The sequence below is a fragment of the Falco peregrinus genome, chromosome 3, assembly GCF_023634155.1.
Source record: "Falco peregrinus isolate bFalPer1 chromosome 3, bFalPer1.pri, whole genome shotgun sequence".
Classification (NCBI taxonomy): domain Eukaryota; kingdom Metazoa; phylum Chordata; class Aves; order Falconiformes; family Falconidae; genus Falco; species Falco peregrinus.
In genome coordinates, this window is record NC_073723.1 from 72,754,620 (window position 1) to 72,778,259 (window position 23,640).

Here is a 23,640-nt window from a genome sequence, read left to right on the forward strand (position 1 = left end):
TTTGTCTAAAGCTTATTCAAGAAGCTGTTAAAACACAAAATAACCTGTGATGTCTTCATAACCTTTCATTCTAAACTTTGTTCAACATGAAACACACAGTAATTAAAATGTACTTTTTTAAATACAAGGTTACAAAAACATATCCAAAAAGGCTTTAAGTTCCTATTAATATCTACATTAGAACTTAGTATTACACAGCTACTGCTGCACTGTGAATGTCACCTTTCAGACGGCTGTCAGACTGACATCACCTCAGGGCACATCCATATTTGATCCAATCCACATAGTGCAGCAACACCCCCACTATCTGTCACTTCCCTAGTCACTCCTAACCTGACTGGTGACAGTAAGAGGAGTAAGGCTCTAAGCTCAGTGAGGTAGTGACTAAGTCTGATGGACAGTGAAAGAAATTCTGTAAGGTGGGAAAGACGTGGGCAGGGACTTAAGAAATGCACAGGATTTAAGAACACAGGGAGGGTATATATGGTACAGAGGACGCAGAAGCAGGAGTAGGATCATCAAACACAAGTTGGGTTCTGGAGCAGATCAGCATTCCAGAAGATCTCAATCACTTCATTAGTCTATGAGACTGGACACCCAACTACTAAGCTGGTTTTTGCCGTCCTTTGCCCTTGACTTAACTATTCTTGATTAATATGATGAAAATTATGATGGCAATGAAAATGAAGGCATTCAGAAAGAGGCAGCAAGAAAACTGGCACTAAAAGTTTAACATTGGGCATTCAGTCTCTTAAGCCGAAGACGAAGCTGAGATCTGGGACAGTGACCCACTTCAAGAAGCCAGCATCTGCTCCAATCAGCAATACTGCCTTTCCATCCTCTATGCCATATTATACTACACTATCTCTGCGTATTTGCGTGCACTTCTTAAATCCCTGACCACATCATCCCTCTACCACAATATTTCTTAAAGGAAGAACTGCTAGAACTACTTTGCTATCATACCAGTGTCTGACACACTTTATAGAGTACACTTCATTTGTTTAATTTGGTCCTAGAGATGTGAATTGCTCTACTGGTACCATAAACAGAAGCAGACATTCTCAAACACATGTAGAGTGCACAGAAAGGAGAATGCAGTTAAACCCAAAAGACCACAAAGATTAGAGTGACTATGGCAATCAAACTTACTCTGGAATATGAGACTTCATTTTAAATACCTTCAAAATAAAAACTTGCACTTAAGCTTACTATATTCGTGTCACTGTATATATGACAATAGTTTCATGTATATTTAAGACTACCATAAACCACGCCCTGCTGCTGAAAGGACATAACCCTCCTTATCCCTTCATAATACACGAACAGTCACTTTGTAGCCTAGATCTGTGTGAACATCAGCCACTTTTGGAAAGGTAAATTAATTCAGATCACTGCATGGCTGCAGACAATGGCAGAAGAAAAGCTCACAAATGGCAGCAAAAGGTGTTAAATGCACCATTCTGGTCTTCAGTGCAAGAAAAGACCAAAGCTGTAAGTAACTTGAACAAACTGACATTGATAAAACCGCTGTCACCTTCACCAACCACTGGGAGAAGAAAAGAGCACTAAGACAGTAGCAAATCACTGCCGCCAAATCTAAAGCCACACTGAAGCAGGTATTATGGTAGTTTTTGAATTCTGAACTCAACTAAGTGTCTTGGATCTAGAGGCTGTGAAATAGAGACCAGCATGTCTGGAAAACAAACTGGGATAAAGGAAGAGTGATAGCAGGAGGAATCAAAAGGGGAAGAGGGGCACTGCTCTGGATTACGAGTCAAAAATTAATGGAAAAACCCATGCCCTATCAGGCTCTCATTTTTCAACCATGAGTTTTTTCTATTTTTGTTTTAGCACATTGGGGGGGGGGAGAAGAATATCCTACAGGCAAGACAGTGCAGTACATGAAATATATTACATTTGAGGTTAAATGGGCCTTCATACATTATTTAAATCAACTAAGTCGTTTCAAGCTAAGTTTCAAGATGTATGTTAAACTGCACAAAAAACTTTTAATCTGCAAAGCTCACTTCACTAGCACATACTTTTATCAGCATTCTTCACAGCTTTTTGCCTTAGACATATTCATAGTGCTCTCATCTTCATCCTGACAGTACAAACATCCTGACCTTCTCATGTAGAAGCTTCTATCAGTCATTTTACTGACAGACACACTTCCCACCTTGCAGCAAACAAAGTTAAATAAGCAGTAACGCAGTGTCTTCTCCAGCATACTAAGTCAACTGAGCAATATAGGTCACATAAAATGTAGAAAGTCACTGAAAATTGTATTTTACTCCTCCTGACTTAGAGCCATCCCCTTTTAGATATCTGGTAGGTGAGCATGTGTAAGACATTAATTTTTACCTCATTATTTTGCACTTCCCCTAAAGATATAACGAAAATACCACTTAATTTACCCCCACTCTTTTGCATTGACTGCAGGTATCAGTTTAAGAAAACAAAAAAGAAGCTACAAATACCTTGTTTCTTGAAGTTATAATCTGCTTAATAACAATTCTGTCTGCTAACACCAGCACCTTTGTGACAGAAGAAAGCAACAACCTCGCAGCTTTTACCACACCCGTTTTGTCAGTAAAGATCGTTATGTGGCTGTCAGATTCTGGATGATCCAAGCTCGCCACGTCCGTAAGCTGTGCAATTGTTTCACCTAGTGGGAAAAAAGAAATAATTAACATTTCATACTTCTAGAAAAACATACTGGGCCGTTAAGCATTCTTAACTTTTACCTTTGAGGGATAAAACAGTAATTTCAGAGCTACCTATAACCTTTTTTATTTCGCTTCACTTCCTTCTACTGACTGTTGGTGGCACCCCCTCCGTATTAGAGTTTGGATTACTATTCAGTACTGCCTCATTCTTTCATCTGTAATGTACACTAATTTTCTAACAGTAGTCTACAGATATTTGATGTGGAGGAGGTGGAGCTGGGGAGCGTGGAGAGAGAAAACATTTAGGGGAGGTATTTTTCCAATTTTAATAGCAAAAGTCAAATCAGTGTCGACACCTGCAGCATCAACCCACTGAAGGAGTGGGATGCAGCAAGGAAGGAAGGAAGGAAGGACTACAAACTCCGCTTTCCAAATTTCACTTAGTATTCCTGTAATTTATGGATTTCCTATTGCTATAGCAGTCTTCAGGCATGAAGAATAAAGAGATTCCAATAGCAAGAATATTGCGCTTTAATGTTCAGTCAGGCAACCAAAGAGTATGTTGTCAGAGAGAGGAGAGAAAAAAAGACGAAGCACTGATTTTTCATTCATAAGCATCTTTTTATTCAAGTAGCATTTAGTATGATAAAAAATAGGACTACCTGACCCACTTATTTTTATGCAGTTAAAAATTCTACAATCCAACAGATCTGCTTGTCTGAGAAAATCACAGGCCCCTATCCAATTACATCTTCTGGAGTACCCCAGATAACAGTGCAACAGAGGAAAGACGCAGAGCAGTCTCCTATTCCACAACTGCAGAGAGGACTGCTGGGAGACTGTACTCAGGCAAGCTCAGAGATATGCTTTTTATTAGCATGCAAGATAAGATGATCAATGCACAACTAACCTGCAGATCATCCTTGAAGATAAAACCTAGAGCATTTGATCTATGTTTAGTCCCCTATCATAAACATATGATCTATGTTTAGAACCCTATGACTAGTCTTCAAAACCTCAACTAAGGTAATTCACCTAAGCAGACAAGATACTCCAAAAGCCTGATCAAGCCAGAGGTCCCATATGAAGAACCTGAGGGTGCGTTATTACTCCAGAAATACCACACACAAATACTACGGAACAAAGAAGGCCCGACCATCCTTCAAACCACAGAGCTTCATGCTTCATAGTGTTCATGTACAGATTTCTCTCCTCTGACAACCGTAATCCCTTGAGTTCCTAAGTTGTCTGAATAGATATTGCACTATAGCAAGGAACTTCCAGTACTTTGGCTAGCATCAGACCAGGTCTTAAAAACCACACTACAAATAATCCGAGGGTCTCTCTAGTATGTCAATACGATAAACAGTCTGCTCTGAGATGGTGAGTTCCACAGCTGAAGGGCCTGAAAATGAACAGAAGCAAGAGGAATTATAAAAGTACGGCTATCATTCAAACAGTAAGGGCAGCCAGATACACTAGCAGTGAAGCTGTAGGACAAGCCTCCAGTCAGGTGAGGAAATTTAACAGCAAAACAGATTTGCCATAGCCTTCTGCACAGTCAAATTCATTTCAGTTCAGGCCACTCGCTAGTTAGAACTGTTCAGCTTTGTCAGTAGATTAACCTCAATCTTCTCCTTTGACCTCAAAATATATGTGACAACATAAAATGCTGTAGAAACACACAGAGAACCTTTAAAATTGATGTAAAGTGCTTTTGGTAATGAAGGAAGGATGCACGACATCATTATCCCATTTCTCATGCTGTGGGCTTCACCTCCTTGAAGATGAATTATCAAGTCATAGGTGAAGCATCTAGTCATACAAAGAGCAATCAGGGAACACAAAAAGACCTGCAGCATCTGCCTGTCAAAAGCTCCAAACAGCCCTAGAAACCTGAGACTTCTGACAACCAGCCAAAGGCTTCCTCCTCTGCCTGCAGATCTGCAACTGCAGTTACCCTGGGAATAAGCTATGAGGATGCAAGATCTCTTAAGGTAAAAAGACTAAGCCAAGGACTATTTAAGCCACCTGGACACACACAAGTCCATATGATACATCTGAGAGCGTTGAAGGAGCAGTTCAGTGTCACTGTAATTCTCCTATCATGTCTGAAAGATTGTAACGACGACAGATTCTCAGTGATGGAAAGGCAACACTCATTTTCAAGAAGGGTAACAAGAAAAATTCAGGTGATTATGGGCTAGTCAGCCTCACATCAGTCTTCAGGAATATTATTAAAATCATTTTGGATGCCATTACCACATGAAGCAGTAAAAGGCAATAGGGAAGAGCCAGCACAGACCTGCAAGAGAGAATAGTCCCTTATCAGCCTGAATGCCTTCTGTGATAACACCATTTCTAGAAAAGGAAGTAATGGATACTGTGCATCTCAACTTTAGCAAGGCCTCTGACATGATCTCCCATGTCTTTGTAACGTAATCATGAGATACAGACTGGGTAAGTGAACAATGAGGTGGGTAGAAAATGGACCTGACTATTGGGCTTGGGGATGGTGATAAATGGTGCAAAGTCCTATGGGCCATCAGTTACCAGCGATGTCCTGTAGGGACCGACACAAGGCATCAAAACTGGTCCCTGGATGATGGGCCAGCACATTCAGAAAGTGTGTTAACAGTACCAAACTGGGGGAGTGTGTGATAACGCTGGAGGACAGGGCTGTTAGACAAAGGGACAAGCCAAACAGATGATTGACAGGAAGTTTGTGAAGTCCCACCAAGGCCCTTATGCCAAATCCTGCATGTGGGCCAGGATAACACCACGCAACAGTACAGGCTGGGATCAGCTGCCTAGGGAAAACCTCTGTGGGGGAGGACATGGGGATCCTGGAGGACAAAGAGTTGAACAGGAGTCAGCAATGATGGCTGGCTGCACGCTGGGTTGTTAGCGGCTGCAGGCTGCAGAAAGGATTCTTCCCTTCTGTTTGGCACTTGTGAGACAGCATCTGCAGTACCATGTCCACTTCTCAGCTCCCCGGTACCAGGGAGCACACTGACATAGCGGAGCATGTGGCGTAAGGGGAGAGGCTGAAGGAAAAGGGTTTGTTCCACCTCAAGAAGAGAAGGCCAATGGCAGTTTACTGCAGACTACAAACTACTTATCTCATGGGCAGGTAGCAGAAGACAGAAACAGACTGCTCCCAGACATGTATGGTGACAGGACAGAAAGCAATGGACAACATATAAGAAAATAGTTTTACCACTTTAAGTGAAACACCATAAGAGGTATACCAGAAATTGCACATTCTCCTTTCTTGGAAGTTAAAGATCCCTTCCAGCCTAATTTATTCTGTGATTCTATTTACCCATTTTAAATTGTTGGTTTTCAGCCTTCTTAATTTAGTTCTTCTCTGTACTATAAGACAAGACAGAAATAGGAGAGAGCTATTTATTGCTTCCATTTTACTCCATGTCTTTCTTTAGGGCTATGCAGTCAACTGGCAGAGAATACTGAAAATGTTATGACACTAACTCATTCCTGACATGTGTTTTCTCTCTTAAATTAACCAGTCTTTCCTAGTTTTGGAGGAAAAAAAAAAAAAAAAAAGAAAAGAAAAAAATCACAGATGGGCATCTAAACATGCGCTTCTTTGAGTTACATTCCACTACTATACTGTCACTGTAAACACTGACACAGTGGAAGAGTAACGTTAGGCAAAATCTGCTATATGACCCTCTGCCATATTTTATGATTCTATTTTGAGTCAAATTACAAGGTTTATTACAAGGAAATAGTCATAACAAGTCTGAAACACTGAAGATCACTGATTATACCCTTCACAAGAGACAGCTACAACATCTGCCATCCTTCAAAGCCTCTGCAGGATATGCAGTTGATTTAAAGACTCGCTACTTTTCTTAGCAACCGAGACACTTCATGTTCTAAAGCCTTTAGTGTTAAAATCTATCTTCTACGCCTAACAAAGTATGCCTTTAATTTCTGAGGAACAATCTAATTTATCAGCTAAAAAGAACTACGAACAGCTCTACAATATCCTCAGTCCTATACAGCAAGGGCTTTCTGCTGCCCATACCAAGGGCCAAAGGATTCTTTCATACATGTCAATATTCTTGGTTATAATTGGCCAGGAGATTATATTGGCTTGCTTGGGAACACCAAAGTTGTTCAAAATGGCACTTGAGCAACTGCGTTCAGAGACTGAATTTACAGGACAATTATCCGTAAGAATTTATCTGCACAAAGGACTATCTTACCTTGTCCAACACTTAACAGTCCACAGAGACAATACTGGCATGAAAAAAAAAAAACAACAAAGAAAAAACCAGCATCAATCACGTTTGATGTACTGAATTTTGCACGTAAGTCTTCGGTTGAGATCTCAAATGTGTAGCTCAGAGAATAACTGACCCATGCCAAGGTAAATGTGAGGCTTGCCAGAAAAGTAAGCAGTCTGTATCTTCACTCCTCTAGACTGAGGCACATTACTGTGTAACAGGAAATAAAATTTACAATGTAAAAAAGTATAACCATTTGTGAGAGAAAATACTGCAGACTAGTTTTAGATTTTTAGAGTTCCTGGTGGACACATCAGTACAGAGAAAAAGCACTCAGCCACAGCACAACTGGCAAGTCAAGAAAAAGAGATCCAGACTGCACCGCTCTTCTAAGCGGCTCAGATTCTCGATGTAAACTTTAGCAATTTGGGCTTGCCAGCATTTTACTTGGATCTCTGAAGAGAAAACACATGCTTCACATAACAAATGGAATGTTTTCAAATTAGGACATTTCTGTTCGCAGCCAAGTTTACTGGGGCGACTAAGATTTTTCAGTCTGAGGTTTATCTAGAATAGTCCTTCATATCACAAAAACAATCATTCATCACCCCAGCGTGTTTCTAGACATTGTGACTCATTGTTGAGGGATTATCGGAGTATTTCTTGAAGTACCATGCCCAACTGCTAAGGTTTTTTGGTTTTTTTGGTTGTTTTTTTTTTTTTTAATCACAAAAGTAGTATGAACTGTGTCCCCAAAGTCTGAGACCAGCACAGTGATTCAGCAAGAAATACACCAGCTAGGATAGCAAAACACAAGTTTCTCAGGCTTCTGAGGTTATTTAAAAGATAGAAAACACCCACCCACCCACCAGTCTACTATTTATCTTAACAGATCAATTTTAAGTGCAGTAACCCATGTCTTGGAGTAAAGTACTACTCCTTCCTGCGGTCATCAAGACCTAAGCGTTCAAATGTCATTTGTTTGCCTCCACATCCAGAAGCTCAAGATTGCCTTCCTGAAGCCACAGTAAGCATGATGTCTGTCACAATATCTACCTGCTCAAACAGGAAAAGCTTCAACTAGAATTTCCCATGATCCAAAAGTATTTGAAAGAAAAAACAAAACCACACCACCACTAACAACAAAAGGAACGTTCTTCTAGATGTCATCTTCTTGAAGGCTGCACTGCAGATGTAAGAATATGCGTTTACTAAGAGCCACTGAAATATTACGTAAGGAATAGCACTCAATATCTAGGAGAGTAGTTTCTAGTATGACACTGACATTCTTTTACAGTATCAGAGAATGTAACCCACTATTCGCCTGAACAGAGGCTTCTGGGGGGAGGAAGGTGACACCAGGCAGCTCAATCAATTATCCATATGTGACATTCAACCCATGCACAGAGCAAGTTTGCAACAAAAGTTGAATCCAGCAAAAAGGCAAGTAAGATTATTTTCATTCTACTGAGAGAAGTCATCACATGACTGATGAGTCATCTTACCGAGTCCTGATGATATACGGGTTGACACTGACCTTCATTCGGACATTCAGATTTAGAACGTAGTGACCTCAATAGCACAACACTCAAATTACTTTAAATACTCCATTATTTTAGCTTGAGAGCAATAAACTCTCAAGCTGTATTCTCAACACTCTGCACTTTGTCTGCAGTAACATCATAAACCAAAGAGCAGTCAGGTAATTCCTTGTGGTAAAAGATCCTATAAAAATCAAAGCCAACACACAGTTCCATTCCCTGTTCATAAGATGACAGCAATTTAAGTAAGCGACAAAATCAGGTAACAGATCAGGCCTTGACTGCACCAGCAGAAGACGGTTAAGCAATTAAATAATAAAGTTCCTACATTATTCCTGACACTAAAAATAGCGTGCCAAAAATGGGACAAGCACAATCTCATGTGTAACTACATACCTGCTCTCCTTGCCTCGATGCAAGCAACGCTCATTTCCTCTTTCAGTTCATGGTTTTCGTTGGCTATAGCTTCACCTACTGTAACGAACCTTCCAACTGCCAGGTTAACTGCTTGGCCCACTCGCTGAATTGCTTGCAGAGTCTTGTCTGAACGCTTTGGTTTATCCTTATGATTAATAAGAGTAGTTATCTGTGAACAAGAAGTTAATTATTAGAACTTTATGCAAGATGACATTTTAAATTTAGTATTAAAGGCAAGTTTTGAACTGAACTCAGTTAACAGATTTTTACCATACTTCACTAATAAAACATAGTGTTGAGTCATAAGGTATCTTTTAACTTCTCAGTGAACAAAAAAAATATTTTTGAAGTATAATTAAGTTTGCTCATCTCAGCTTATCTCACATTAATACTGCAAATGGGAGGGGGGGGAAAAAATCTCTCAATTCATTTAAAATAAACTGCTCTAGGTCTCTCAACAGGCTTCCACGCTACAGGCACAGTAAAAGCTGAGGAGTCCAATACGAGACATAAACATCATTTTGGGTTTGCCAGCACTGGAAATCTTAGGAAGTTTTTTGTACTGCCAGGTAATTAACCAAACTCATTAACTACAATTTGGGAGCTTTGGCTCTTTTCTCAGACAGGCTGAGAGAGTTGGGATTAGTCAGCCTGAGAAGGGAAGGCTCCAGAGAGACCCGATTGCAGTTGTTTCAATATATAAAAGAGGCTTATAAGAAAGATGAGGACGGGCTTTTTATAGTAGGGCCTGTAGCAATAAGACAAGGGGTAATGGCTTTAAGCTGAAAGAGGGTAGTTTTAGATAAGATATTAGGAAGTAATTCTTTACTGTGAGGGTGGTGAGACACTGGTGCAGGTTGCATGGAGAAGTTGCAGATGCCTTGTTCCTGGGAGCGTTCAAGGCCAGGTGGGACAGAGCTTTGAGCAACCTGTCCAGTGAAAGGTGTCCCTGCCCATGGCAGGGGGGTTGGAACTAAATGACCATTAGGGCCCCTTCCAACCCAAACCATTCTATCATTCTAGGACTTTACGAATATAAACCTTTATAAATCACATTTTATTCAATTGATTACAGCAGGCTTTAAGAACCAGTAGCAGCCTTCACACTAAAAGAACAACCATCTGCCTTTTCGAAATAATCTAAAGTATTAAAGCTCTCTCGCCATTGAAATATCCACCATACACATCACACTTATTTGAGGATGTTTGTTTTTTCTATCATTTAGAAAAAGGTTGCCATTTTGATGCAAATTATCAGTAAAACAATTTGTGATGGCATTTTTATTCTGAACTCCACATCCTGTATTGGCTTTTCTGCCTGTTACTACATACATCATGTTACACATTCCTTCTTGGATCACACTGACCAGAGATGGGCTGCACACAGGCTGCGGGAAACTAAAGATTTGCCCAAAACACCAAACATGAAGAAACAAAGAGATCCCTCTCCCACCCAAAGAGAAAGGCAGGATTGCAGAAGCAACTTCTCAACCAAGACATTAAACAAACACAACAATGGCATGCAATCCTGCCACCCCAGAACTAATTAATTACAAACTGCATTGCAATCAGTTACATGAGCTTCACATTTTCGGTATGACAACAATTTTCCAGTGAGATGCAGGACAGAAACTGAACTCTGTCGTCTCAAACATCCTAAACCAGCACAAAAGTAATCACTGCTGCCAACGAAGACAGTCGTGCCTGTCCTTGCCCTCCTCTCTCATTTTTGCAATTAATTTATCTAATGTGGATAAACTTAAGTTGTGGAAAAGGTGATTGTTATTTCAGTTTTCCTCATAATCAGTTCCCCAGTTCAGTCCACTTGCATAGCTGTATGAACACTTTTGTTGGCAAAGGGAAAAGGTACAGACTCGAGAAAGATGGGCAGAAGTGCTCCTTTCAGCAGAAGCATGACTTCAAATGCTCACAGAATTTCATTGTAAGCCACATGCCCAGGAGCTCAAAGATGTCTGCTGACAGAATCTCAGAATTTTGTGAACTACCTCCAGTGTTCAAACACCTCAGCTGTATCAGCTTAATCACATATGTCTTTGCCCATTCCTCAAAAAAAAAATATCTAAATCATCATTCATTCGTATATTCTCCTACCATTCAAGCTTATGGTAGGGCAAGAGCACAGAAGCTGTAGCTCATACTGGATCCAAGGTCAGAGCAGGAAGCAGTGCAGGAACTGTTCCGCTTCATAATTTGATCAATGCCCAAGGCTTACCCTTCAGAAATGACTGAGTCATATTTCGGGGCAGGGGGGCAGTGGAAATAGTGGTGTTTTTTAACACCTTGCTGGGGCTGGTTTTGAATGCCAGGAACTGGTTTGGTCATGTTTACAGTATTAAACTCTTTGCAATGAAAAATGTCAGTATTTCATAGAGCACTCTGAACAAAAAAAAAAAAAAAAAAAAAAGTGGGGGGTAGGGGGGTGTAGCTCAGAACTATTCCAATAAACAGTGCTGCTCTATCAAAGAACTGCTAGGGGAACAGAAAAATATTTTGTCCTCACACAAAACAACACTACATAAATGCATTGTCTGCCCACTGCCTTCTTATATACGCCCTACTTCTCCAACTTGTACCTAAGCTCTAAAGGAATGCCACTCTCCACAATTCATACAACAAATCTGTCCCTGTAAGAGTCCCCCAGTTCACCAAACTTCAGCTCCAAAACCTATGAACCCCTGATGTCCATCCACTGAAAATACTACCTGATGATGAAAACAGTGTCCTATTAAAGAGTAAACTAAGCAAACATCTGAACAGCTTCACGTTCATTTTACAGGAGGAATAACACTCCCCAAAACACACAGTTACTGTCACTTCAGTGGGAATTCAGATTAATATCAAATGGATATTAAAACCAACTGCACTACGCAGCTCTCCTCAATTCTCGCACTGTAGATCAAATACCTGACGGCAGCTAATCTAACAACCCCAGGTGGCAAATTCTTGACTAGTCATGGGCAGCAAGCCTACAGAGAGCACTGGACCAAACACTGAAGAAAACCGATTTGACAAAGGGTCACAACTCTGTTTACTCAACTGATTTCTAAGCAAACCAATGCTATATGCAAACAAAGGGCCAACATTACATTCATACTCTTACTGACTTTTCAGAAGCATATATAAAATAACACTGGCCTAAGACAAACGGAATACTAGTTGGATGTACGTCCTGGCTGCAAGTTCACCTTCCACAGCATTCTATACTAGTGAAAGTTTAAACATGTTCTACATAACCCTGAAAAAAAATGCATATGCAACTAATACTGCAGAGTGAAAGGAATCCTGCTGCCTCTTACCAACTATCAAGGGCATTTTAATACCGTATGTTACTGTAGAGGTATGCAAATGATAAAAATGAAGATGTGACAGTTTATGTTGCTTTAATAAAGTTTAACAACTTTTTCAGAAACACTTTCATTTGAGATATGGGTGAAGTTTACAATTCTGTCACTTCTTTAGCACTCTCTTCAGAGGGATCAACAGTTTTGCAAAAAAAGACACCCCCTATACTCCCCCCATCCCACCCCAAAGTGAAGCAAGAATCAGCAGATGTTTTCGCAGGTCCATCACCACTGTCATCTTAACTTCTTGAAGACCAGTAAGGCCAAACACAAGGTCCTGCACCTGAGTTGGGACAAACCCCAGTACCAATACAGGCTGGGGGATAAATGGATTGAGAACAGCCCTGCAGAAAAGCACTTTGTGCATGAAAAATTGGACGTGAGCCAGCAACACGTGCTTGCAGCCCAGAAAGCCAACCCTAGTGTGACCAGGTCAAGGGATGTGATTCTGCCCCTCTGCTCTCGTGAGGCCCCACCTGGAGCACTGCATCCAGCTCTGGAGCCCTCAGCACAGGAACAACATGGACCTGTTGGAGCAGGTCCAGAGGGGGGCCACAAAGATGATCAGAGGGATCAAACACCTCTCCTGTGAGGGAAGGCTGAGAGAGCTTGGGTTGTTCAGCCTGCAGAAGGCTCCAGGGAGAGCTTACTGCGGCTTTTTAATATGTAAAGAGGGCTAATAAAAAAAGACAAAGAAAGACTTTTTATCAAGGCCTGTAGTGACAGCACAGGGAACAATGGTTTTAAACTAAGAGAGTAGTTTTAGATTGGACATCAGAAGAACACTTTACGGTAGGGGTGGTGAGACATTGAAACAGGTTTCCCAGAGAAGTTGGGGATGCTCCATCCCTGGAAGTGTTCAAGGCCAGGTTGGATGGGGCTTTGAGTAACCTGATTTAGTGGAAGGTATCCCTGCCCATGGCAGGGGGGTTGGACTAGATGGTCTTGAAAGGTCCCTTCCAAACCAAAGCATTCTGCGACTCTATGATCTACTCTAGACACCCACCAGAGCAGCTTGTATATGCAGATTAAACTCAGTCTGGAAGCTTACGGTTATACACAGCAGCTGAGGCTTTGCAAATACCTCCTGGTATAATGAACTGGTATAATTTCTTCTCTGGCTGGCTAACTTAGGGCCACTACAGTAACTACCTTAACATCAGAATGGAGGGAAGTTTGTTGAGCTCCCTCTTTTTTTTTTTTCCAGTTAAAAACAAACATTGTGAAAGAACTAAAACAGAAGTTGGTATGTTTCAAGACTGCTTGACCAAGACAAAGAGCTTCATGCAACACCTATTTAAAGTGTGATCAATGTTATGTTGCAAATGCAGCTTGTACTATTATAGTAAAATGTGTATAGGATGTTTCTTATAAAAAAAGTAAGTAACAAATAGCCCTGAAACAGGAGTAGGTAAGTCATGATAAAAGAAAGAGATAAGGGAAGATATGAAATATATATCAGCTAAAGGAAGAGGGCTGTCTTTGGTTCTAGAAACATGAGTTAGACCTACACCAAATGTAAAATGCTTAATAACTTCAAACGCATGAGGAAAGTTCTTCAGATACAGATGGGCTTCTTGTAACCTGCCACCCGCAGAAAACACTGCTGTATAAACAAGGAGAATGTGTAATTCTGAGAAGTATCTTTCTCTTTCCTTCACAAAGTGTTGAGTGACAGGTATACACTCAGGTATATCCTCTATTTGAAGTAAAGTTATGAAAAAGCAGAGGTAATAGCAACTGCAGTTTCAGATTTTTTCAAGATTTAAACTTGTAATTAACAATCAGGCTTGAAAAACTAGTAAACAAGATCTTAGGAATTTCACTAGGATGTTAAGTGACAAACTGAAGGAAACTGTGATGCTAATAAGCAGCACAAAGACTGTATATTTAAATCTAGTTCAGACCATAGTAAAAAAAAAAAAATCCCTAAGCAGTACAATAGGAAGGGTGTTGGGGAGAGGCATACAGTATTATCTGCTTCAGGATACAGATAAAGCAGTAAGCACTAAAAGGCCAGTAAGCTAGGCTTCTAAAACAAAGAATAAGCAAAGTTTTTGCTCTTGGCTTTTAAACATTTAAAGCAAAGATACAAATTTGGACCAGTTAAAAGAAGAAAAGCAGAGACCCACAAGAAACCTAACAAGGCACTTTCTCCTCAGCGACCACCTTCCTTCAAAGATATTCTAAGAGCATATCAAAAACTGAATCAGTGAAAACTTGCAGTGTTTAAGGACATTTCAGATTACGAAGAATTCCTTTTCCCCTGCAGCCCATCCAGTTGCAACCAGACGAGAACTATTACTGTTGTGTTTTAGGGGTTTTTTGTTTGGTTTTTTTGTGTTGGGTTTTTTTTTTTTTTAGAAGAAGGAAACCCCTGGGACTCCAAGAACATTATCTAAACTCTCTTTTAAGTTTAACACCTCCCCAGTATTTAATCCGTTGTATTCTGGTCATGTATTACCCAGTCACTAACATTTGTGGTGTCTGGGCAGGAGTTAACAGCTGAAGAGATTACCTGCAAGTCTCTTTGAACAAGAGCAATAAGTTACATGTGGTTTACTTGAGGATTTACTGATCAGGTCCTAGAAAGGAAGCAGTCCTTTTGATGGTACTCATGTTCTGTTTAATGCAAGCTCTTAACAGTATTTCCATGGAATACTTAGCTGAGATTTGAGGCAACCAGTTTAAGGAGAGTACAGTCTCAAGAAAACGTCCATTACAATCTTTTGTCACTTGTTATGAGCAGCCCCTAAAAAACGGCCTTTTCACAAATACTTCACTGAAACTAATATATATAACCATAATGTATCAAGATATACTTCATATTTAAGGAAACAAGCTCAGTTGTGGCAGTTTTTGAGCAGCTGTTTTCAGAGCTTTTTGAGGGCCTTCAGATACTGACATTTAAGCCGTTAAATGCTTCATGCACAGGAAGCATCATGACAGCATGCTTAGCTAAAAATATTCTAATGTCTATTTATTGTCAGTGTAATTAAGTCTTGCATGACAGAACTAAGTGATACTTAAGAGACTGGGTTTCAGGAAGTATTTCTGGACAACTATACATAAAATAGGCAAAATATAGTTATTTCACTGCCACTGCTACAAACACATGAGTTAAACTGAGAAATCATGTTGGAAGATAACACAGGGAGGGAGATGAATAGGGTAAGTACCGTGTTGTACACAGAACAATTTATAGACTCTCAGGAGTAGTATTTATTACTGCCTCATACTGATCAGTTGTCCTGACAGAAAAAATACCCAAAATATTTTATCTACGCAATGAGGATCAGCATCCTTAGAACCACAGCTCCTCTTCCATTTTGTGTATCTTCTGCTTTCCATTAATTTCATAATGGTAGAAAATTCCTTTCTGAAAAAAAACTAATACCAGGAATAGAAAGCCTTTGCTAAGAAAATGTAACAGCATTACATACTAGGGAAGAAGCTACAAAACCCTACAATAGAAGTGTGCTGTAAAGTAAATTTAGTTGCATTTGACCGGACATGTGGAAAAATTGGTCAAAAAGGCCTTTCCCACACTGCTCATACTCTTATTAGTTCATCTTGAGTTTGGGGGCAGGGGGAACTTCTAATACTACATTTTAGGTACTGTCTCTCATTAGTCTTGTGTTTTACTTAAGGACAAACAGGTCTTCAGACCCATTTAGCCAGAAGCAGCACACATTGTTCCAACACCCACATCTGCTACAGAATACAACCACAGGTCAGAGAGCACAGAGGCAGCAGCTGGCATTTGACATCCAGTCCATAAGGTCTACAAGTAGAAGTGTCTACACACTGACTTGTCACACAAGACGAGCCTCAGGGATCTTAGGAAGTGAACAAGAACTACCTGCTTACCTGTCCCAGAAATCAACTCTGTTAAGGTTAGATGCCTGTCCAGGCACCAGTCAAAGTCTTACTAAGCATTTTCTACAAATTCAAGGACAAAAGTATTTTTTAGAAGTCTGGCTATTCTGCGAATTTTTAGAATTGGAAAGCCTTATCTTCCTACTCACCCTTTATTCTGTAGAAAAACCCTACAAATAAACTGTAGAAACCCAATTTTTAAAGTTTCCAAAGGCTAGAAAAGATTAACCAAAATTAAATGCAACTGCAGTAACTGCTAATGCGCTAGTTAACTGTAAGAACCCATATTCTATTTATCCTGAAAACACTTAGACAGCTGCCTCTGCTTTATGGACACTTGAACTAGAACAGTTTCTTCTACACAGTATTCAAAAGGGTGATCAATCCCTTCTTGCCAAAGTTGTGCAGATCTCAACGCTTTATTTAAGACCCCAAGTCAACAAGTCAGTAAAAGAACAGCTTCCAAGGAGTGGTATGATCCTGCAACTCCCTGTTTACGTATTTTCCTCATACTGCCTATGCACTGGTGTATAGAAGGGCAGTACAAATAAGCTGCAAGTTCAAGACTGCCAAGTTCTGTTACGCTTGTGGTATTGAGACTGTTGTAGTTGTATCTTTACCTGAAGGCTTTTTAAAAGCATCTTCTCATTGCTTTTGTACACATCTTCCATAAAAGCCTTCAGGGAAGCAAATGAAATAAGACTAACAACCTGTAAGCTGGTTCACTTATCTGTAGGCAAATGCCAACATGCTTAGCAGAGCCCCAGGCAATCCTGTAGTGTCTAACAAGCTGATAAGCCACCTCTGAAAAGGAAGAAGGAACAATCCAGGACCTGCAGCGACAAGTAAAAGCTGACAAGCAACACAAGAACAGCCCTACCAAATCAGATCACTGGTATACCTAACCTAGTATCTCCTGTAATACCCAAATGTGTGCCGAGAAAAGAGCATGAGAATAAACAAGCAAACAAGACACCAACTACATTGCAGTCATAACTAGATTTTTGGGTAACTGCAAAGTGTACATTTCATTTTAAAACACCACAACGTGTAATTGTGCACTTCTCACAAGCACACCAGCTTCAACAGGTAAAAAAATATTATTTGGAAGGGATGAGAACAGTCCTCCTCACCTCCTTCAGATCTAAGCTTCGAAACCTACTCTCTTCTAAAGTTTGCCAGGAAAGGCAAGAGTACACAGCTTCAAATTCAAACACACAACTCAGATTATTATGTACTTGTTACACATTCTTGGAATTGTTACAGAGATCAAAAGAAAGGATTTGTCTCACAGCAAGACTGTACTATAGTAGTGAATACCCTTTCTCTGTGCTGAATGCACTCCTAGAAAACCAATGGCCCTTTAAATTTCAAGATCCAAACCAAACACCATTGAGAAAATGGTTATCCAAAATGTGATACAGATGAACTTGTTCTCTTGAGAGGTGGTACTTTGATGACACCAATTTATTTCCTACAGTGCAAGTTATTTTGGGTTTGAGGATTTGTGGGGTTTTTTCCAAAGCAATGAAAACTCTGGAAACTTCAGAAAACATTTTTCAGTGGGATTAAATTATTTCCAACTTTTTTTTGCAAGTTGTTGTGAAAAGGAACTCCAAAGAAACACCAAAAAAACAAAAAGGAATGAACACAGCTGACTAGTTCTAGCAGCCTGTAGATTCTTAATCATGTGGAGGCTTGAATTACTTTAATAATGTTACTAACATAACACTGTTGTAAAGGAAAAATACACTTGCTTTCCAACGTTCACTTTTCACAGACTCCTTAAAATCAGGGATCCACAGCGATCTGCGGATATGGGGCAGAAAAGTACATGAAAACTGACCTGACCTGCACTCCTGCCATCCTCCCTTCTTTTTTCCCACACATGGAAGACGAGTAGAAGGATCACTGGAGAACGCTCAGTGAGGCCTCACCACTGATCAAAGCTACCTTGTTTACTCTTATTATCACATGCCCTACAAGACACAGGACTGCCCTACCTTCCACCCAAAGAAGGTGTCTTCAGAATTTCTATAGAAATGATGATGATCGTAAAGATCTTAATTTTCAGACAATTCAAGTTCAAGATTCCTTCTCTTTTTGAAGAGATGTATGAAAGTTTAAAGACTGAAATTTGGACCTTTGAAAAACTATTTTTGCCAACTCATGTCAAGTTGCTCAAATTGGAAGTCCAATGTAACCTCTTCTGATTATATGATCCGTGTACCGACAAGTATACTGAACATCACTAAATAAATGTTTACCTATGATAAAATGCATCCAAAAATAAAATGGCCTTTACTGCACTTTTCATTGTGAATTGTGTTTCTCACTCAACTGCTGTCTTGAAGTTTGCAGAAACACACAACTACCTCACTAGAACAAGTGAACATAAGCCAACAGACCAAATAAATGGTTTCAGGGGCGTATAAGTCAGTACATTTTCCTCCCCTCCTGTTGCCCTTCAGTTTAGTATCTTCTTACCTAAATGGGCAGATTTCAAAACCGAAACTATTACCATTTTTCATTCTGCACCTAGAAATACTGGCCATAAGCAAGCCCAAGTAAACAAGACCAACTCAGTGGGAAGTTCATTGTTTAAAGTGCACTTTCAGATGTGGTTAAAACAGATGCAGACATGTTTTCAGCAGAGAGATGCAAGTCTCGGAATCCACTCAATTTACTAATATGATCAGGTCACCTCAAAACCAGAGACTGAATGGCAAATGATCATTGTGGCTTTCCTCCCTAACTTATCTTTGTTAATTTCCCTAACCTTCTACTCCTTGTGCAAACAATGCCCAAGCCAACTCTGAGCTGATTATTAAAAAAGCTAAAAACTAAAAATTCAGACAGCGCAATAAAGGATCTAACAGGAACAACACACTGATACCACATGCAGTTGAGAATTCTTTCTAATCAAATCAGGATTGGCTCCTGAAGATGCAGAAAAAGTTGCTTGTTAGTCCCATAAACAGGCAGCCTCACTGACACTAGTATCATCCATTCAATCCATCTTGCATGGCATGTTGCAGAAAGAAAGGTTCCTCCAGTGTTTTTAGAGAAGGCTTCCTTAGCGGCATTTTGACATACCACTTCAATTCAGAGCAACACCTGGTATTTCACCTTGAAAAGCACATACCTGCCCTAGGCATTTAACAGGAAGGAGTACAGTGTGCTCTGGAAAAGTCTATGCAAATCCAACTACTATCCACCTACAGGAGTGTAAAACCAAACAAAAACTTCATATAATCCACGGACCATCATTTTATTTATGTTAACAAGTCTCTATATTCTTCTGATTGCTTCCTTGAAGAGCACAAGGGCAACAAAAACTCATTTAGTTGGAAAATTTAAGATTATTTAAGTGTGCCATTGAGATAAAATACAGAGTCTTTAATAATTAAAAGGGAACATTCCCTACACTGGTCAAACTACTACATGTTAAACACTTGCAACTTTGGACAATATTACTCTCATAAAGAATTCTGACACCTGTGAATAAATAAAAAACCCAACAAAACCTCAACTAAAACACTACCCCAAAACCGATGTTTACATCCTGTTACTACAGCACAATTTTACTTTACTGTTACTTGAAAATACACTATTTGTGTGGTTATAATTGGTTATATTTATTCTACTTAATATAAAAAGTCAATACAAAAGTGTTTCTCTAAGACAAAAGCAACTCCATATTTTTTTATTTTTCCATATACTTCTGAAAGAACCTTAGGATTTGTTCATACATGACTTTTCTAACTTGTGTTTAGGAGTTATCTTACCATTTGAGAATTTTATGTATAAAACGAAGAAGTCACCCCATTCAGTATCTAGAGAAGATTAACAGTTACAAGTTGGCACTAAAGTCTGTATCACTACTCATTTACCTCACTAGCTTTAAATAAGGCTAGTGATGGAATGCAATATAACTCGATGAGTAAAAATTATCATTTAAGGCTCTGTCTAGCAAGGGTTGCACTTTGTCAATGAATTAATAAACATAAAATAAACCCATGCAGAAAGCCATAGGCTCATAATACCATACAGCAGTTTTATTAAACTATAATCAAGAGTTGTTTGCAATCATTAATTCATAATTCATCCTTTGGGGATTTCCCTACCTAATCTGTCTAAAACCATCTGTTAAGAATGCTGAATAGCAAGAAAGCTGCACTAATTCTTTTTGTGCAGGATCACTGTATGGCAGTTTTGATTTAATACTCATTCTACTGGAGGAACTACAAAGATTTGTTTAATCTATAGAAAAGTCATTAATCAGATCTCATAAATTTGAAAGATAAGATGCCACTGAAAAAGAGCAATTGATTTTCACCTATGTCAGTAAGAAGCATCTTACCCCAACTACTTGAAACATTAGTCTGATTTCATTTATTGCATCAAAGACTAAGGTACTGAACATTATAAAGCAGTAGCCTAGCTTTACTCAGCCAATTTCACCATCGAAGGGGTCACAGAAAAAAAACCTGAAACCAGTGCAGTTTCATGGTAGTACTGTTGCTCATGGGATAAAATGTTCAAGTGTCATTTTTCCTGTAAAGCAGGGTATCATTAGTGATATTAACATCATTAATTACTAATGTAACAAAATAATTTACCTACTTAGGATATTCTAAGGTACTCCTGTGCTCCCCAGCATACCTTAAAAACCACAACTATAAATTGTTATCTATTTCCCTTTCACTGTTATATAATAATGTAGCTTCAATAACTAAATAGTTGTCAATTAAAGACTAGCCTCAGTAAAGGGAAACCTGCAACCACATCAGCCCAGAAATACAACTGATACTGTGACTAAAGTAATCACATTATTTTCATCCAGATCACAAACTCCTAAGATTAACTTTTCTGCATAAATCAAAGAGAAATAATCAGGTGCCTTTAGGGGCACAGAATATCAAGTGTAGGCTGAGAAACAGCTGAACAGTTAAGCTTCATGTAGAAAAAAAAAAAGAAAAATTTTTGTGGAGTGAAAGTTTTGTAATACAAACCACAAACTCACAACTTAACCCACAATACCTATGAAACCAAAGAGGAAGAGTCAGTGAGCTAGTGACTAATTGAAACCAACAAGGTGCAACTGTGCACACAGGCAGCACACCACATGCTTCCAGACTCGATAGCAGCTAACGGGTATGACTCTGCATCCATGGCATAGTTTCTCTGCGGTACAGGATGTAAACTATGAAGAATTTAACAGGAGGTTTGCTGCACTCAGTACAAGTTACAACACAAGCCTCTACACCATGATTCCTAATTTTATTACTCAACAGTAGTGCCAAGCCTCACGTCTAAAGCGAGTACCAAATTAATTCACAAAGAAGAAAATCCTGGAAAAGGGGAGAAATAGCTTCTTAAAGCTTGCAAGTTACTAGAATTTTTGAGGTACTGAAGAATAAATACTAGTACCCAAGAAGCATTTTAAAAGGAGTGCACTCAGATTTCCTCCTGCCCCGCAGATGAACTGAAGAAAGCAAAGAGTTTAAGACAAGTATGGATTACCCTACTTTTTCCAAAAAGGAATTTTCCCACACTCCAAAGAGAGCCATAAGGGGCAAAGCGCAAGCCCCCCTAGCACCATACGGGAGCAAGAACAGCCAACAATATAAGAACCCTTTAGCACCTTAGAGCTGGGAAACAGAAAGGCCTAGAGGTACCAAAAATGCCTAGGGAAACAAAGCAGCCAAGGGACTTGCTGGAACAAATCTCTCAGTGCATCTGCTGCATGGGAAATGCAAAGAAGATGAGAGCTTCAACTGAATGTTGAAGTTCAGGATGGGAATAAGACCATATTCCTTACTTTTATGACTGCTGTACAGAAAGTACATGAGACGTTTGTATTTAGCCTCTAAAGAAGAGAGAGCACGTTTGATTTGCAACAAGTGCAAAAGTAGGTATGTAATGAGTCTGTACTGCAATACAATACTACAGCTACAGCCATGCAAACATCAGCTTATATATAAAGACCGATGCATGATGTAGAAGAAAAACAGGTAGGGAAAAAGTGGCAGGTTCTTCCCCCCGCCAGGTTTTGTAGATGTCCAAGAACAAAAAGCTATTGAAATCCAGTTAGAAGTCTAACAGTGCTTTAAACCTGTAAGCAAAAGGACCATTAAGACAAGTCCATGACTAATTCCCAAGGTTACTAGTGTTGCAGCTATTAAGTTTAGAGAAATGAACGCTCCTTGAAAGGTATCACATAAACGCATATCACACATATAAACCTCTTACATAGGTACTGGCCAGTGTTGACACCACGCGTGCATACATCCCCCCCAAAATAAAGCCTTATGAAGCTCCTTTGCTATATCCAGAGGAAATACCCTTCACTAAGGAGGTATACTAAGGTCCACATGTACAGGTATATTGAGGAACTGTATGTGAGTTACTGTTCATCGTTCTGCTGCTACTGAACTGAGTACAATGCGAGCAATGTAGTAGTTCCCAGTCACTTGAGGACTTTCAAGCCAATGAGACCACAAGACAGCTTCCCCAAAGACACTGCTAGCCTACAGACAAAATTCAAAGACCAGTGTCATGGAACAGGAGTCCAAACTCCCAACAAAACTACCCCCATCTCCACAGTTTCCCACTTCTCTTTAATCCCTTTAATAGAACATGCTTGTTCAGTTCCATGGAAAATAACCAGTTCCACGGAAAATAACCAGTTCCACTAAACATACAGTAACTTACCAGCTATTACAGTCCATTTCTTCAGGAGTTATAAGCCTGATATAACCAGTTACTTACTTAACACAACTTTGCCCCATCCCTTTGACAGAAAATAAGAACAGAGCAGAGCAGCTATTCATACTTGTGCTCAACTATAAAAGAAAGTAAAGCAATTCCTACTCCAGAAGGTATCTATGTGATGTACTTGGAAAATCTGTGTGGAATCAAAGTGACTGCAGAATAGGCTATGAAAACATTACATAAAATGAACCTGAAAAACTTGCCAACATGTTATTCACTAGGATTTCAAGAGATTGAAAGATGCAACAGATTTTATCAACTTTCTCATGCTATCTGCTGCTTAATACTAGGTCAACAGTTAAGGTACGGAGGTTGCCCAACACTTGTACATTACAATTCAATACAAAAAATTGGGAACAACAGAAGTAGTGGACACCTAAATAAATATGACGTACCAGCAAAGACTCAACATGTGTTTGTTAAAGGAATTCCTGCCTCACAAAACCACCAGATTTCTCTGTAGACATCACTGGTTATATGCATAAGGAGGCAGTCTGCTGAAAGAAAACTAGAAAACAAAGTCCATACCAAAGGTTTCAAAGGACACCAAGCAAGTCTCTGAAGAAAATGAAAGAAGGCCCTTTGTATGAATCCCACTAAGAGACAGAATGAAGAGAAGGAAGATGTAGGAAGGCAGGAAGTAGATGATTGCTTACTTTAATAGAGGGAAGTGACCAATGGAGTTTCACAGAAACATGCACTGGGCTATGGATTATTCTACATGATCATAAAGAGG

At 39.5% G+C, this 23,640-nt stretch overlaps 1 protein-coding gene across 1 annotated transcript in view; it reads right to left on the minus strand.

The window, feature by feature from the left end:
- CTNNAL1 (catenin alpha like 1) overlaps positions 1-23,640 on the minus strand; it is a 58,705-nt gene that overhangs the window by 29,819 nt on the left and 5,246 nt on the right. Inside the window, exons 2-3 of the mRNA XM_055801060.1 lie at positions 8,866-9,055; positions 2,484-2,671 (exon numbers count right to left, since the gene is read on the minus strand). Coding sequence (XP_055657035.1) covers positions 2,484-2,671; positions 8,866-9,055 — 378 coding nt within the window. The remainder of the gene's footprint in view (positions 1-2,483; positions 2,672-8,865; positions 9,056-23,640) is intronic.